Below are 17,086 nucleotides of genomic sequence, written 5' to 3'. Positions count from 1 at the left end.
CTCCTTATCAATCAATACAGTGTTCAAAACATCCCCTAATGACTGTTCTAGTAATAATAATTTATAGATAGCTAAAAAGCCTTTAGGATGGACTCTCTCCCCAAATTGATCTTTAAACACAATTCCTATCAAAGTCCAGCACTCTGTCGATATTAATAATCTGATCCTAAATATTTTATAGGAATGCAAAGGATAAAGAAAGCCAAAATATTTTTTAAAAAGAAATCAAACTTGAAGTTCCCAAATTCAAAACATATTACAAAGCTACATAAATCATGACGTCATAGTACTGATAGAAGGATAAACATATATTTATAGAAAGAACAGTATTAACAATTCAAAAGTAAACTTGTATTTTTGTTGACTTTCAACGAAAGCCCAATGGCATTTCATGAGGAAAGAATAAACTTTCTAGTAAATGGTGTTGAGAGAAAATTCGATATATACATGCAAAGAGATTAATTTGAATCCCGAGCTCACACTATACACAAAAACTTAGAATAAATCATAGACCTAAATATGAAAACTGAAAGAAAACCTATGCAACCAAAAGGAAAAAATCTATGCAACTCTAAGTTAGATGCAGAGTTCTTAGATACAACACCAAAAGTACAGCTAATAAATAAATGATAAACTGGATTTTTTTTCAAAATTTATAAAAATTAACTTTAGAAGACACCATTAAGAAACTGAACAGAAATGCACAGACTAGAAGAAAACAGCAGTAAATCATACATCTGACAAAACATTTACATCCAAGTATTTAAAGAACACTTAAAACGAAATAGTAGAAAGACAAAAAAAAAAACTAATTTTATTTTATTTTTTTTCTTTAAATTTTTATTTATTTATGATAGTCACAGAGAGAGAGAGAGAGAGGCAGAGACACAGGCAGAGGGAGAAGCAGGTTCCATGCACCGGGAGCCCGATGTGGGATTCGATCCCAGGTCTCCAGGATTGTGCCCTGGGCCAAAGGCAGGCACCAAACCGCTGTGCCACCCAGGGATCCCAAAAAACTAATTTTAAATAGGGAAAAGATCTGATTAGCTATTCCACCAAAGATGATTTATGATTAGCTATGAGATAGCACATGACAAGATGCTCCATACATAGTCATCAGAGAAATGCAAACAAGGAGATACCACTGCATGCCCAGAGATCAGTTATGATCAAAATAAGACAATAACAGGTATTGTTGAGGATATGGAAAAATTGGAATCCTGCATACTTTCCTGTTGGGAGTGTAAACTGGTTATAAAAGAATTTGCCAGTTTCCTAAAATATTAAATGTATATTTACCAAATGACCTAACAATTCCACTCCTAGATGGAAGGAATTCCATCTGCTCCCTGGGAATGAAAACATATACCTACACAATGACTGTTCATATGACCATTATTCATAATAGTGAAAAAATAGAAGCAATCCAAATGTCCACAACATATGAAGAGATAAACAAAATGTGGTGTTATATAACAAATGGCTTATTAAGGCACTTGAGTGGCTCAGTCAGTTAGGCAACAGACTCTGGATTTCCCCTCAAGTCATTGTCTCAGGGTCATGGGATCAAGCCCAACGTCAGGCTCCACACTCAGTGTGGAGTCTGTTTGTCTGTCTCCCTCCCCCTGCTTATGCTCTCTAATAAATAAAACATTTAAAAAAATTTTTAAAAAAACAATGGCTCATAATCTAGTAAGAAAAAAAATGAACTACTGATACATGTTACCACATGGAAGAGCCTCAAAAATATTATACTAAGTTTAAAAAGCCAGGCAAGAGACAAAATTTTATATGATTTCATTTATATGAAATATAAAGGCAAATTTATTGAAACAGAAAATAAATTAGTGGTTGCCTGGGACTGGGGGTAGAAACAGAGTGACTGCAAAATGGGTATGAGTGACCACTTGGGGATGATGAAATGTTCTAACACTGGATAGCAGTGATGGTTGTGCAATTCTGTAAATGCACTAAAAGTCACCACACTGTACATTTGGGTGAATTTTGGGCATATAAATCACACCAGAAAAAAAGATAATAGAAAAAAAAAAGCATCACAATATCCTGTATGTTACATTTTAAATAATGATTTACCTTAGAAAACCTGGCTTGGCGTATTCATGAACCTATCTTACTAAGGAGAAATAATTAGATTCTACTTAGAAAAATTTTTGCATAGGAACATTCAATTTAAGATACTCAAGGCTTTTTAAAACATTAATAATTAGAACCACCTATTTTGAACTGACAAAATTCTAACTGGAGATGTACAGTGACACAAGAATTATCCATGTTAGTAGACAAAACAGAGGATGCTAAGTTAAATTTATTAAAAGATATTTCCACAAAGGATCACTCAAACATTACACATTGTTAGTTATATATAATCGTTACTTCCAAAATAAATGACTCAAACTTTATATTTTGTTGTAATAAAATTCTGAAATGCAATGTACTCTACCTGCAAGCATACAACCAGAGTCATAAAACAACACATAGACTCTGCTAATTATATACAAGTTTCTCAGTCAATAACTGAACTGCCCATCTATGAACGGGGTACACGAAAATATCTGCTGATAATATAAAACTTTTATAATGAAAATGTACTTCCTACATTTCACTCATCTACACTGGGATCCAAGTAATAATGGAAATACACCATTTGCACCTATCAGATTAGTTGATAGATTTATCTGCCTGGCCATTCCTCTTAGCAGGTTTATGTGTTTCCACTGTTATTGTAATGAGCTTTACAGGACTCACAACATCCAAGTTCACAGAATGTGAATGAGTAGATAAGACTTGTTATTTTATTTCTTGTTAGTTATTTCTGCCATTTGAGCTAGCTTACCTTTTAACAAATTTTAATTAAAAATTTTACATAATAATAAATAATACATTTTTTTATGCTTCAGTCTTCATTTAGCCACATCTAAACTGGCTGCCAAGGTAGACTCCTTTCAATCTGAAGGTATGTTCCTTCCTTTGTTGCTGATAAACTTTATTTCATTACAATATCTATTGTGAAAGGGCAGGAGTAGGTCTACTGTTACATTACCCATGAAACTGTTGATGACAGTTGGAAGTAATTGAACTTTGTTGACTTCCAAATTCCAGAATGGGAAGCAAGTTTCAATTTCTATATACTTTTCCACCTAAAGAGCAGAAAAACATTCATAACAACATTAAGGTCCCATGATATCACCTCCTGACTAGCTCACATTTATAACTTATTGAATAAGGTTTTGAAATCCATAAAATCCTTTCCAGCTCAATGAGATCTGAGTGGGCTCCTGGGGTAAAGGTAAAGACAGAAGGTATCCAAGTTCACTATAGGAGCTAAAAAGGAGTATTAAAATCCATCCACCTAGGGTATAAAATTTGATGGATATAACTCTAGCTATTAAAGATTGTGAGTGCTGGAATTTTCAAGGCCACTCAAAATTTAAATTTTAGTTAGTGACCATATAATGGAACATTGGTTTCATAAGCAGAATTCAGTGATTCATCATTTACATACAACACTCAGTGCTCATCATAACAAGTGCCCTCCCTAATACCCATCACCCATTCAACTCAACCCTCAACTCCCTTCCTGCACCAACTCTCAGTTTGTTCTCTACCATTAAGAGTCTCTCTTATGATTTGCTTCCCTTTCTCTCTCTCTTTTCTTTCTTTTTCCCTTCCCACATGTTCATCTGGTTTGTTTCTTAAATTCCCAGTGGCTACCCTCAAATTTTAGCTTGCACAAGAATTACCTTGGATTCTTTATAAATGCATTTCTTGGATCTGAGGCCCAGACTGGGATTCTGATTTAAATGAGAATTCCCAACTCTCTCAACCTCACCCCTACCATCATGATTTTGACAAAGCTGTCTGCACACTAGACTTTAAGAAAAAAAGCACCCAGAAGCATGAGCAAAGAACCAGTGATGTGAGCTCACTGCAGAAAGTGGTCATATATTTTACATGAAGCATTGCAGAAGAGGAAAAAAAGAAAAAAACTAAGGTAAAACATTTTTATGTGCTTGTGAAGAAAAAAAACAAATGTTTAGATCTTATTATTTTATTTTTAATGGCAAGCAACAGGAAAGCAGAAAATGTTAAATAATGCCAAAATTGGCCTGGGCTCATCAGCTCCATTTCTTGATCATCTGAGTTAAAGCCTCAACAGTTAATAATTTATTGCAGATATATGCATGTTAATTATGAAATGAAATCAAGTTTCTCTTGTTGGAAAAGTCAAATACTAAACTCTAACCCCCGGGGACCTTCTCAACACCGCCACGCAATAATTCTGTACAAATATCTGGGTAGCATTAAAATGGCTTAGTTCCTATTTTCTCACTTCTCTCAGTCTAGGGCTTGGCGTGAGAATAAAGATGAGATGGAGACAAGATGATGTGCTCACTATGGCTGCACCCTAAATGCACTCTGAAGCAAGTTATGGTCCTTGTTTCACTAAGGGAATCTTAAAATTTTCTTTCAGGAAATCCCCCAAATCATAATCCAAGAGGGACTACTGATTGTCCCACTGCCTCAAAATATGCGAAGATTACTTTTCTAAGGTAAGACACTTCCCATCGATCAGGAACCTAGAACTCCTCTGATTATTCTTTACTTTGTACATGTAAAGCCATAAAACCATCTGACATAAAAATGTAATTGCAATTAAGTGGAAACATTGTGCGTGAGCTTAATACAAATGTGCTGTTTTAGTGTTGCATAAAAAAAATACTTTAAAGCTCTTGTCAAGAATTTCCCGAATGTAAAAAGTATATCATGCTATGATTCAGCTAACAAATTTCAATAAGTAATTATTTAATCAGCAAATATTATTAAACAAAATTTCTTCTCATAAAATTGCTTCATGCCTGAATTCTCTCAGGATACAAAGACATAGATTAATACATGATTAAAGAATTTATTGACTTTAAATGTTCAATGTCAATCCATCAGCATGATGATTCTTATAGATTATTTTTTAATTAGAATTCACCGTATCCTTGCCTCAAATAAGAACGGAGTTATCTGCACATTCTACATACAGAAACTTCTCATGTGTCACCGGGAGCAGAACCATAATCATACACACTACTCTGAATTTTAAACCAGAAAACCATAAAATGCCTTAAAGAGACGCGCTCTTCAGTTGATAAAGAGACACTGAACACTGATTAAATCCGAGAATTATGATGGACACAGGCAGGACAAGAAGCTGAAGCAAAAAAACAGTTGCTTAAAATTGTCAATATATTGAAGCAAGGAATTACTTCTTTTATCTTTTTGTTCTCTGGGAATTCACACACACACACACACACACACGTAAGTAGCCCACTAATGATGATGAATACTTACAATGTCTTGAAAATAACATTGCAATGAATAGGCTTATATGTAAATCTTTTGCAAAGATATGAATATTCCTGCAAAGCAGGGTAAGCACTTTTACAATTTAGTACATATAATACAAAAGTCTCTACCAATTTGCTCTCCTGTTAAGATTAAGGACTCCCAAAGCATTCCCCCTGGATATTGTCAATTTGCATAATCTGTGCCAACCTAATTAACCAGAAATGATGTTTGAGAAAATCTGCTTTTACTAGTTTACCAATAATCTTGAAAACAGTTGCAAAAGTTTATTTGATATTTATATTTCCTTTTCAGCATATACACTAAAAAGTGACTATCTATGTATGGTAAGTTTACAGATGACTTACTTTATATGTTTTCCTAACTTTCTATACTCAGCATGTATCATTTTGTTATTAACATTTATCTTTTTAAAAAACTAATCAAAAAGAGTTCTGGAAAGCAATGAAAAAGACTAAAAATCTAATAGCACAATGAATAGAGGATACGAATGGTACATTTACAGCAAAGGAACTAAGAATAAAAATATGAAAAGATGCTCAGCCTCACAAAAAAAAATACCCCAAAACTGTCAATAAAAACTACACTGAGCTAACATTTCTTTGCCTATTAGATTTCACAAACATCAACCTCTTTAATAACACCCATGTTGGTAAAAGCATAGGGGAAAGACATACTCTCAGACTCTTCTGGCCTGTTGAGTACAGAGTGGCACCATCTCTGTCGGGTACAATCAGGCACCATCAATCCAAATGACCAATACGGCATGCCCTTTGACAAATATTTACATTACAGAAGCAAACTGGCATATCTACAGAGTCCTGTTTATTTAGCACTGTTCATAATAGGAAAATACTTAAACTGATCAAATGTACATCAACAACAAGTAGATTACAGAACATACCTGCAATCAGGTATAAAAGGGAGCTATCATGAAAAGAAAGAGGAATCTCTTTGTGCACTCATATGTGATCATCTCACATGTGCATGCATTTGTGTCTATGTATAAATAATGTAGGCTTAAACACTATACATTTACATATACATATTTGCTTATGCATCAACTGCTTCTAGATCACACACTAGAAACTAATAACCCTAGCTAGGGTTATTAGTAACATCTAGGAGGGAATATAACAATGACTGGAAAAAGGATGTTGGAGGAAGACTTTTTCATTGCATACCTTTCTGGAGGTTCTGTTCGGTAAAGTCTGAGTCCTTATAATTTTGGACTTTTTGTGTTTTTGTTTTCTTTTTTAAAGATTTTAATTTTTTGTTCATGAGAGACACACAGAGAGAGGCAGAGACACAGGCAAAGGGAGAAGCAGGCTCTCTGAAGGGAGCCCGATGTGGGACTCGATCCCAGACTCCGGGATCATGCCCTGAGTCAAAGGCAGATGCCCAATTGCTGAGCCACCCAGGCATCCCAAGTCCTTATAATTTTGAAAATGATTTTGCTTTGCTTTTAGGTTTGAATGGTAGTTTGGCTCTTAACTCACAGAACAAACCAAGAGTTACTGGAGGGAAGGTGGGTGGGGGAATGGGATAAATAGGTGATAGGTATTAAAGGGGGCACCTGTTTTTTTTTAAAAAAAAAAAGATTTTATTTATTTATTCATGAGAGACACACACACACAGAGAAAGAGAGAGAGAGAGAGAGAGAGAGAGAGAGAGGCAGAGACACAGGCAGAGGGAGAAGTCTATGCAGGGAGCCGGACATGGGACTTGATCCTGGGTCTCCAGATCAGGCCCCAGACTGAAGACGGCGCTAAACTGCTGAGCCACCGGGGCTGCCCATGGGCACCTGTTTTGATGAGCACTGGGTGTTGTATATCTAAGTGATGAATCACTAAATTCTACAACTGAGACTAATACTATACTGTATGTTAACTAACTGGAATTTAAATAGAAACTTGAAAAAAAATGAATGGTAGTTGGGCTAAGTCAATATCACATTTCCTCAGATCTCTAAAACTATCAACTGATGATCCTCTAGTGTCTGACACTCATTCCATTAGGAATAATCATTCCTTTATTAAACTTGTAGAATTTTCACTTTGACTTTCTAATATTTCCCCATAATATGTCTAGGTATAGGTCTCTACTTAAATGACCGTGAGCTTGGTGATTCATCCTTTGATGTGAAGGTGCATGTCTTTCTTTATCTCTGGAAATTTTATTACAATACTAAAAAAAAAATTCTGTTAATCTCTACCTAACCAATAATAGTTATATCAGCCAAATCAAGTCAATTACTGAATTAAATAATTCTCTATACACACCACCTAGAAAACATGATCACCGAGGCATGCAACATGCAGAATGCACACAGCTAGTAGATTACTCCCTTGTCTTGCTCCAAGCAATTATTTCCACCAATTGGCCTGTATGTTTACCAAGAAACAATTACATTTGCTTGAACATACGTAGGTATGACATTTTGTAGTCATGTAATTTAATCAATCACTAAATATTAGACAGGGAAATACAAGTGCAAAACTGTTTATTTGAAAATTTTGGAAAGACTTGTGAAAGCTAAGTTGTTATGCTCTCATTTTATTTGGGATGAAACAAGTGTAAAAGATTCAAAATTTTTAAAAGTTGGGACACAGGGGTGGCTCAGCGGTTAAGCTTCTGCCTTTGGCTCAGGGTGCGATCCTGGGGTCCTGGGATCAAGTCTCGCATCAGGCTCCATGCATGGAGCCTGCTTCTCCCTCTGCCTGTGTCTCTGCCTCTCTCATGAATAAACAAAATCTTAAAAAAAAAAAAATTAAAGTCCAGGATGCTACACACAAATTATGTTTGAATTTATCTTTAGCTTTTCTTCCAAATACAGAAACCTATACTGGAAATTGGTCTGTATGCCTGATGGGTAAGGCTCACCTGTAATACCAGTTATCTGGCCTCACATCCAAAGTTTGGTGGATAAATATATATACTGGTGATTTAAATTAGGTTCAAATGTTTAGGGTACACTGCATGCATTTTAAAAATTCTATCCATGGGACACTTGGGTGGTTCAGTCTAGGAAGTGTCTCCCTTCTACCTTTGGCTCAGGTCATGATTCTGGGGTCTTGGGATGGAGCTCCACATAGTAGGGCTTCATGCTCAGTGGGGAAATCTGCTTCTCCCTCTCCCCTTGCCCCTCCTCCCTTGCCCATGCTTACTCTCTCACACACTCAGTGTCTCTCTCAGATAAATAAACTCTTTTTAAAAATTAAAAAATTTTTAAACATTAAAAATAAATATTCTATTCTGTCCTTTATTCCTTTATAAATGGGCAGAGGTTAATAATCAGATATGTGCTCAAACTTTACTGTATCAGGATGTTTATCATGCAGTTATCAAAGTGAAAAATTGGAACATAAATTACACTACACTCACACAAACAAAATTCGATCCTTTCACTTATTTTTAAGAGTTAACTGCTATTGGATAAATGTGAATCATCCAGATCTATGATTCATGGCTCACAACTTTTCTTTCATACCGTGGATGCATTTGTCCTTTATATTATGCTCTGGGAGAATTTCTGGGCCTGATCTTCTAGATCAGAAATTTACCTGTCAGTTCACTGATGGAGTTTTTTAGTTCCAATGATCACTTATTTTTAGGTCCATTATATCTACTCATCTTTTTCTAGATAGCAGCTGTTGCTGTATTTTTTTAATTTATTTTTTCCATAAATATATATCCGCTCTTATACTTCTGTTGACCTATCCATTTGTTCTATTAATTTTGTTGCCTCATATATTAACTAGCCAGGGTTTGATGACTCCTTTATATGCTTCATTTTCTTAAAAGTGTGACATTCTTGGATGTCAGCTCACACCTTTTTCGTTTCCCTGCTCACCTATCTGTTGTGACTCCTCCAGTTATTTGATGAAAGAGATGGGACCTTCTGCTCGCTGCAGGGAGCTAAGAGATCTTTTGGAGGGGAGATGCTGGGTCCTATGGTGTCACCAACATGCCTGGGAAAGCTCTGCTTTTATCCTCTCTGTTCTTGCCTAGGCACAGACATTTGGATTCTACTGCTTGCCATAACTGGACATGAGAAAAAGCCAAAACCACTTCTGCTCCCTGTATTCCTGCTCCCTGCATGTCCATCAGTACTTCTGGTATAGCCCTCACCATTCACAGAAGTTTCCTAATGTCTCTGTGTTTTCCATTAATCCAATCCAAAACTGTTTTCACTCTTTCAGGAGATATTCAGCATGTCTGAGGTACTAATGGCAGTCTTTTATAATATTGCTTTAGATTTATTTAGAAGATCTTCTCTGTTGCTCCTAAGATGGGGCTTGAACAAAGAAGGTAGATGTGTGAGGTTAGTCTGCAATCTTTACTTTTTTCATTTAGATGTTGATTCCATTTTTTTCCTGGTTCTGTTAGTGCACAACCCTTCCCCTCAACCCTGTCTCCTCACTCTCCCTCCTGCTTTAGTACTAGTATCTGAGAAAGTGCCCTGTCCGAAATGGATACCCTAAAATATTTAACTGTTCAAAACTGGCTGTGGCATTGGATACTGTGATTCAAAAAAAGGACTAAACTGCCTCCCAAAATTGAATTTACACAGGACTGCATATTCTGTATAAAGAACTAAACAAAATGACTACTGTATACAACTTAAAAATTAAGGGGGTAAAGTTTTAGTAGTCATTCTTTATCATCCTGGAAGGATAATCCAAATATTAACGATAACCATTTCAACAGTCCATTTAAAAGGAACCAAAGGCAAGGTGTGTAGTTTCTAGTTTATCCTGCTTAGGGGTATGTGTATGTGTGTGTGTGTGTGTGTGTGTGTATTTTGGTTTGGGGGTGGTTTTTTCTTTTTTTTAGATTTTATTTATTTATTCACGAGAGACAGAGAGAGAGGCAGAGACACAGGCAGAGGGAGAAACAGGCTTCTCGCAGGGAGCCCGATGTGGGACTGGATCCCTGGACCCCGTGATCACGCCCTGAGCAGAAGACAGATGCTCAACCGCTGAGCCACCCAGGCGTCCCAGGTGTGGTTTTTAAAACAACAACAACGAACTAATGTGTTAGTTTTGAGCCAAGGAAATTGTTGCACTCTTTCATAAAATTTAATTTGTTGATTTTTTTTGTACTTTAATTTTTAGAGATGGTTATTTAAAACATAATGAAGTACTGTATATGCTGTATTTTGCTCAGTTATTTTTATTGAGTGCCTACTCAAAACCAGGTATCTTACAATGTTGTGGAAATAAAAAGAAATAAGTAGTAAGAAGATACCATCAAAGTATTTGGGACATACCTACATTTGTACCTATCTCAAGCTACTCTATTTCCCTGCTTCCATCTGTCACGGGCAAGCCAGGATGGAAGCTCCTTGAAACGTAAGTCAAGGCTTTTTCATCTCCTTTTTGTATTCTCCATACCTGCACAGTGCCTTGCTCAGAGGACTTGCTCAACAAATGTTTAATCGCTTAGTACTGGGATATTTATGTGACTACGGGATCTAATATGTGGCTCAAATAAGATTACTGTTCAATATTACACACTAATAAGGGAAACAGAAAGAACACTTCATACATCAATGTCTAGACATATAAATACAATTTGTGCGTTTTATAAACAGGAAAAATGAAATCCAGAAAGTTTAAGTACTTTGGAGAGGCAGCACCTGACCATGTACCCAAAATATCTATTCTAGCACTTTTGCTTTCACAGCACGAATCAGATTAATATCTGGAGGATGAACGGGCCAACCTTAGAAATGTTTACCACCTTGCAAAACTGGATGATAGTTGATAAAAGATTTCCAGTTGCAAAACTGGATCTGTCTCCTTTGATAGAGACTTTTGGATCTTTTCAAATACAAAATAATCCAAAAGGTGTTGAGGAGTTCAGGCGCCAGGAGACAAAACCAACCGCTGAGAGAGGAAAGGGGAAGGCACACTTAGTTATCTACTCTTTCCTAGGCAACTAACCACCAGAAAGCTTTCACTTACTGAGAAGAAAAGCAGTTGCTGTTATAAATAAGTCACCCCCACAGAAAGTCATTATGATTCCTCATATTAGAAGCAGAATATCACAGAATTCTGGAAATACAGAAGAACAGTGTGTAGCCCTATGATAATCAAAAGTTAGGAAAAGCCCATACTCCAGCAGACAGGGCTTTGGAGGTCTGTTCTCACCAGATCATTTCTCCCTGTTGTACCTTCTGGCTTCATCACAGGAGATCCTGATTTCATTTCCCTGATAGGCCTGCAATTTTACATCTTCAGCATCATCCCTCGACCTAAAACACTCTTCAGCCTTGTTCTGCCTAGGGAAAGCCTCCTCATGCTTCAAAAGCCAGTTCAACTCTGCTTTGGGAAGCCTTGCCCAACTCCCCAGGCTGGACTTCACCTCAGGCACAAGATTTGGTTCAGCACATCACTGTCCCATGGATACCTGTGTCACAACCACTTGTGTATGATGTCTTTGTCCTCATCTGTAAGTCCCCAATGCAAGATGTAGGATACATTTAACATGTAATAGAATTTCAATTCTATCCTCCAGGTTTTAATTAAAGCATCCAATTCTCTCATTTAACTAATGAAAACTGAAGCCCAGAGAGGTAAGGGACTTGTCAATTGTCAGGGAACAAGCCAATGTCGGAGCTCAGATAACAAACTCTGCTCCCTTTCCTAATCCACTCTCATAAGGGAAAAAGGGCTGGCATGGTAGAGGCTGGAGTAACAAACCCACTCTTCTTGGCTATCTGCCTAACTTTTTACTCAAAAGTCTGACTGCTATACTGTATTGCTGGCAACGTCAGATTTCCTCAATAACAAAGACTTCCCAGTTCAGAACATATACATATGTGGCTAATAGGAAAAGTGAGCAAAAGTCCAACATGATAAACAGGGAGGTATGTCAAACTCCTATTCAGTCTATGAAAAACCTACTCATAATTCTAACTTTGCTCCCTTAAGTATGGAGAGAAGGCATAGCTCATTTGGAAAATCTGACCAAAGGCCCACATTTCAACACAGTGAAATGCTTTATCCCCTATTGCTTCTACCACACCAGGAACGTTCTATATGTAATTATTTAATCCCTGGCCAAAAACTAGTGGACAATGAAATCCCCACAAAATGTTTCCCCCAGTGAAGTGTTCAAACACCAGTTCCACAAAAAACATTTTTAAAAGCTTTTCGTGTATTTTTTCCATGCCAACTTTTTTCACTCATGGCTAAAAATGTCCATATTTGAATATTCATCATTATGAGCATCTGGTAAAATATAGCCCTGTCCAGCAATTTACATCATTGGACCATGAGACCTTAGGAGGGCATAGGTAAAAATTTCCAGTTTCATTTTGTCTGGATTTTTGACCATCTTTTTCCATTTTCCATTTCATGGCTTTGGGTGGCTTTGATTGTGTGGCTATTTTCTGCTCTCCATTACTATTGGGTTTTTCTACAAATGAGCAGGTTGCTTTCAGACAAGTCCTTGTGAATTTCATCCATGGCTCACCAGAAACAGCAAAATGAGGCCACAAATCACATGAGTGTTTTCAACATCTTGTGGGTTTTGCCTTAAACTAGTAATAAAGGCCACAATGATGATGGCGCTGTAATAAATGTGAAGGTACTTAATGCCTCTGAACTGTACATCTAAAAATGGTTAAAATGGTAAATTTTATGTTATGTACACTCTACCACAAAGCAAAGGCCAACTTACAGGAGGGAACAATTATTCCCAAACCTGGGTCAGGACAGAGGAGAGAAAATCCAAGTATGATCTCTATTGTTCAGATGGAGCAAATGGCTTTTCCTTTCCCCTTCCAACAGGCCTCTCAGCAAGACTCCCACCCCTACTACTTTCTACAGTGGAGTGGGGAGGAGAAAAGTCAACTACTGCCAAGTAAAATATAAACCTCAGAAAAGAAAAAGTTAACCCAGAGAACCATGACCCTTTGCATACTGAGTCCTAAGGTCATTCATCCGTCCACAGCTCCCACAGACTCCTTCTCCACTCCTGTCGCTCACAGAACACTGAACAGGTGTCCAGTGTGGCTGTGCATGTGTTTAAATTCTAGACAGCTGTCAGATTGTAATTCCCTAGAGAACTGTTCTGACTACTTTGAAGTAGGACGTGGAAAAAAAAAAAAATGGAGATAATAAATGCAGGACCTGGGGGTGGGGGCAGAGACGGAGTGAGATCCCGCTCAAGTGAGCAGATTGGTTGTCTTCCAAGCTCCTAAAAGACACCACGTGGTGGGCTTATTTTGGAAAACAGAAAGAAGTAAAACCAGCGGGAAGAGTCACCAGGAGACAGTGTGACACGCTATTCAGAGGAAACGTATAACCGTATAGAAGGAGAAGGCTGCTGACCCGGCCAGTAGCCTTCAGCTTCCCGGAGTGGCGCTGGAGATGTTCTGCGGGGGGAAGGCGGCGGGACAGGCCGCCGCGGGGTGGAGGCGGTGGAGGCGAGGGTCAAGTTCGGGGCGACGGCTCTGGGCCGGGGCGAGGGGCCTGCAAACCGGGCGGGCGGACGTGGGGAGAGGGACGGGTGGCGGGAAGGCGGAGGGCGGGGCGAGGAAGGGCGCTTACCAGGCCGCCTCCACAGGTGCTGAACGAGGCCAGCGAGCCGGGGTGCCGCAGCACCGCCCCGGTGTAGAAGCAGGAGGCGTCGGGCGGCGCCGGGGGGCGCGGGGCGGCCGTTGCCGGCGCGGGCCCGGGGCCCGGCCGCTGTTCCACCGCGAAGCGGGGCGCCAGGAAGCGGCCGTCTCTCCGGAGCAGCAGGTACAGGTCCCGGGAGAAGGCCGGGATCCGCAGCAGTACCTCGTCGCCGTCCGGCTCGGCTTCCCGGGCCGGGGGAGGCGAGGGCGGTGGCTGCGGGGGCGGCGGCTGCCACGAGGCCGGGGCGCCCGGGGACAGGGCGGCAGCCCCGCTGGATCCCCGCGGCAGCTCCTGAGATTCGAACTCCTCGTCCTCCTCGGCCGCCGGCGGCGCCGGGGCCCGCGGCTGGGGCCGGGGCTCGGACTGGCCGTCCGCGGGCTCCGCGGGCTCCGCGGGCTCCACGGGCTCCACGGGCTCCGCGGGCGGCGCCGGGGCCACGGAGCGCACCTCGCGCGAGCTGCCGGCCGCCTGCGCCCGGGCGCCGCCGCCGCCGCCGCCGCCCCCAGCGCCGCGCGCCCAGCCCGGGTCCGCGCTGCCCCCGCTGCCGCCGGCCGCGTCCACTGGCTCCCGGCGCCAGAGTGCAGGAAACACGACTTCCCACTCCTCGCGGTCGGGGGCGAACTGCAGCCCTGCGGGCGGGGCAGACAGAGAAGTGCGGGGCTTAACGTGCCGCGGTTCCAGTAGCACAAGCATTCCCAGGCTCACACTCGGCTCAGACACCGGGCTCTCGGGGTAACGCGCTGGAGACCACCCGTCTAGCCCCCGGAGCTCCTGCAACCCCCGGAGCCCTGCGATCGGATTACAGACCCCAGCATTTTCAAAATAAAAGTGCGATTATATGGGGGAGGGGTGAAGGAGTGGGGCGGCAAAGTTTGGTGACAGCGCTTACTCTGTCGGAGGAAAACCGGTGCAAAGACTCCAACACGGATCGATTGCTTTCTTAAGTATGTGTCAGAGCGAAGCATCGCTGTCGAGTCGCTGTACTTCCCCACTTTCCTCCAGGTGGCTGTGAACGTACCTTTTTGCAAATACTAACTGCTCTCAGTAGAGGGAGGCTAATCATCGTCCCACGACGTTGAGAATGAGGTCGGGAGAAGTGCCTCTTGCCGGGCGAGCTCGACCCCCCTCATCTGCACCCGCACGCTCCCTTCCCCTGCAACTGCTACCCACGGAGCCCCGCTCACCGCGCACCGGCTGCACCAGCCCAGCCTACCCGTGCGTCCTCGGCTTCCGCTAGGGAAGTCGGAAAAAGCGAGCCGCAAGTCTCGGAAGAACTTACCTGAAACGACCCCATTCGCTAGGACCCCCAGCTGGTAAAGGAGGCAGCAGCAGCAGATGTGTGTAAGGCGCATCTCGCGGCTCTTCCCCGGGCCGCGCTCCCGCGGCCGCGGCTCCTCGCCCCGCGCGCGCCTCCTTGCGCGATCCACCGCGGGCGCCGCCGCCTCCCGGAGCGCAAGGAGGCCGGGCGGCGAGTTGGCCCAGGCCCTTTGTCTGCCGGGGGTGGGGGGGGCGGGGGTGCTGTGTGACTCCGAGAGGCTGCCGGAGCCCGCGCGGGGGTGGGGTGGGGGGAGGAGCGGGGGCAGGCAGCGCCGCGGCCCCGCAGCGCTCGGGCTCCCTGGCGAATTAGGTGAGGAGTCTATTTGCCGCGTCCCGGACGCTGCGAGAGTTTCCGGAGCCCCACAGGGTAGACCCAAAGCTGAGGCGCGAGGCGGGCAGTGCTGCCTCGGGACCGGCGGAGGAGCGCCCCGCGCCGGCAGCCCCGCCGTGGTGTCCGAGCCGTGGCTCGCCGCCTGCGCCCGCGCGGCACTGCCAGGGGCTGTTCCCGGCAGCCCGGGGAGCCCAGCCCCGCACGCGGCTCTTACCCGGAGAGGCGCGGGCGGCAGTCAGCGGCGGGATGGGGAGGAGGCGCGACTGGCGAGGTGGGTGTGGAGGAGAAAGGATTCAAGCGGACCTGACGACAGAAGGGGAGCCGAGGGGCGCCCGCCCCGGGTGACTGCGGGACAAAGGTCCCGGAACCCCACACACGTGCTTACACACCCAGCTGGGGTGGGGACCCAAATTCCCCCACCTGACTCCTGATTGGCCGCTCTGGGAGGCCGATTTGCATCCTCACCCGGGACGCACTCCCACTCCCCACCCCCAGCTGTGTGCAGGTACAGGCGCCTCCCTGGTCCACCCCACCCCCTAGCGCTCCCCCCCCCCCAACACCCATCCTCACATCACACAAAACAACACTTACTGCCGGCCTGAGCACAAAGCTGTGGCCCCACTTTCCAAAGACCTTTGATTTTTCTATCCATCTTTGTAGGAATTTTCCTAAGCCTGGAGATAATGTAATTCGTCATGGAGTGTGCTTCAAAGGTTCCCAGGACAGTGGACACCCTGACATTTCAGGGCCCCTTATATCACCTTATCTTTCAGGCTTGCCATTCATCACTGCTATCAATTTTCCTTCCCCTCCCCTTCTCTCACTCTCATACATACTCTCTCTCTCTCTCCCTCTCCCTCTCTCTCCCTCTCTCTCTCTCTCCCTCTCTCTCTCTCTCATTCTTTCACATAAGGGTGAGATTAAAGGACCTGGCATTAAATATTGTATGCTAAAGATCTCAGATGAGGTGAGATTATTTTGCCTTTTTTACTTTTTTGTACACTAAAATTTTATCTTGGCTACTTCTGTCTTTTGGGGGGAAGTCCCAGCTTAAATATTCTTGCTTCCTTTGTTACGGATCTTCATAGTACCCACTCCCTTTTGCATACCTCTTCCTTGGCCACATCAAACCTTCCACATCACACTAGAGGGCGATTGATCTAATCTGCTTGCTATTTGCATCCTCTGGACTAGGCCAGTCACCTAGAAATCAGTATTTTCTAAAAATTCCAGCCGTGGGAGATTGATTCCCCACATCCTCTGTTATTTTACCTTCTGTTCCTTGTGTCAAAGGTGACTACTATGCCTTTAAGGAAGGCAGACTATCTTATTTCAAAGGAAAGCCATTGTTTGAATAAGCTGGGTCCTAGAATACTTTCTTTGAGTTGTCCTGAGTTTAAAAACAAACATGAAGACACTCTAGGTGTGTTTG

General features: G+C 42.4%; 1 protein-coding gene across 1 annotated transcript in view; it reads right to left on the bottom strand.

Annotated features, from left to right (window-relative positions):
- The window catches only part of ADAMTS19 (ADAM metallopeptidase with thrombospondin type 1 motif 19), a 228,514-nt gene extending 213,122 nt beyond the window's left edge, over window positions 1–15,392 (bottom strand). The window contains exons 1-2 of the mRNA XM_072840880.1: window positions 15,286–15,392; window positions 13,938–14,635 (exon numbers count right to left, since the gene is read on the bottom strand). Of these exons, the coding sequence (XP_072696981.1) occupies window positions 13,938–14,635; window positions 15,286–15,358 (771 nt within the window). The 5' untranslated portion in view covers window positions 15,359–15,392. The remainder of the gene's footprint in view (window positions 1–13,937; window positions 14,636–15,285) is intronic.
- Between the last annotated feature and the right edge of the window lie 1,694 nt (window positions 15,393–17,086).

This window comes from Canis lupus, chromosome 10 (assembly GCF_048164855.1).
Source record: "Canis lupus baileyi chromosome 10, mCanLup2.hap1, whole genome shotgun sequence".
In the NCBI taxonomy this organism is placed as follows: domain Eukaryota; kingdom Metazoa; phylum Chordata; class Mammalia; order Carnivora; family Canidae; genus Canis; species Canis lupus.
This window is presented reverse-complemented; position numbering and strand designations above follow the sequence as displayed.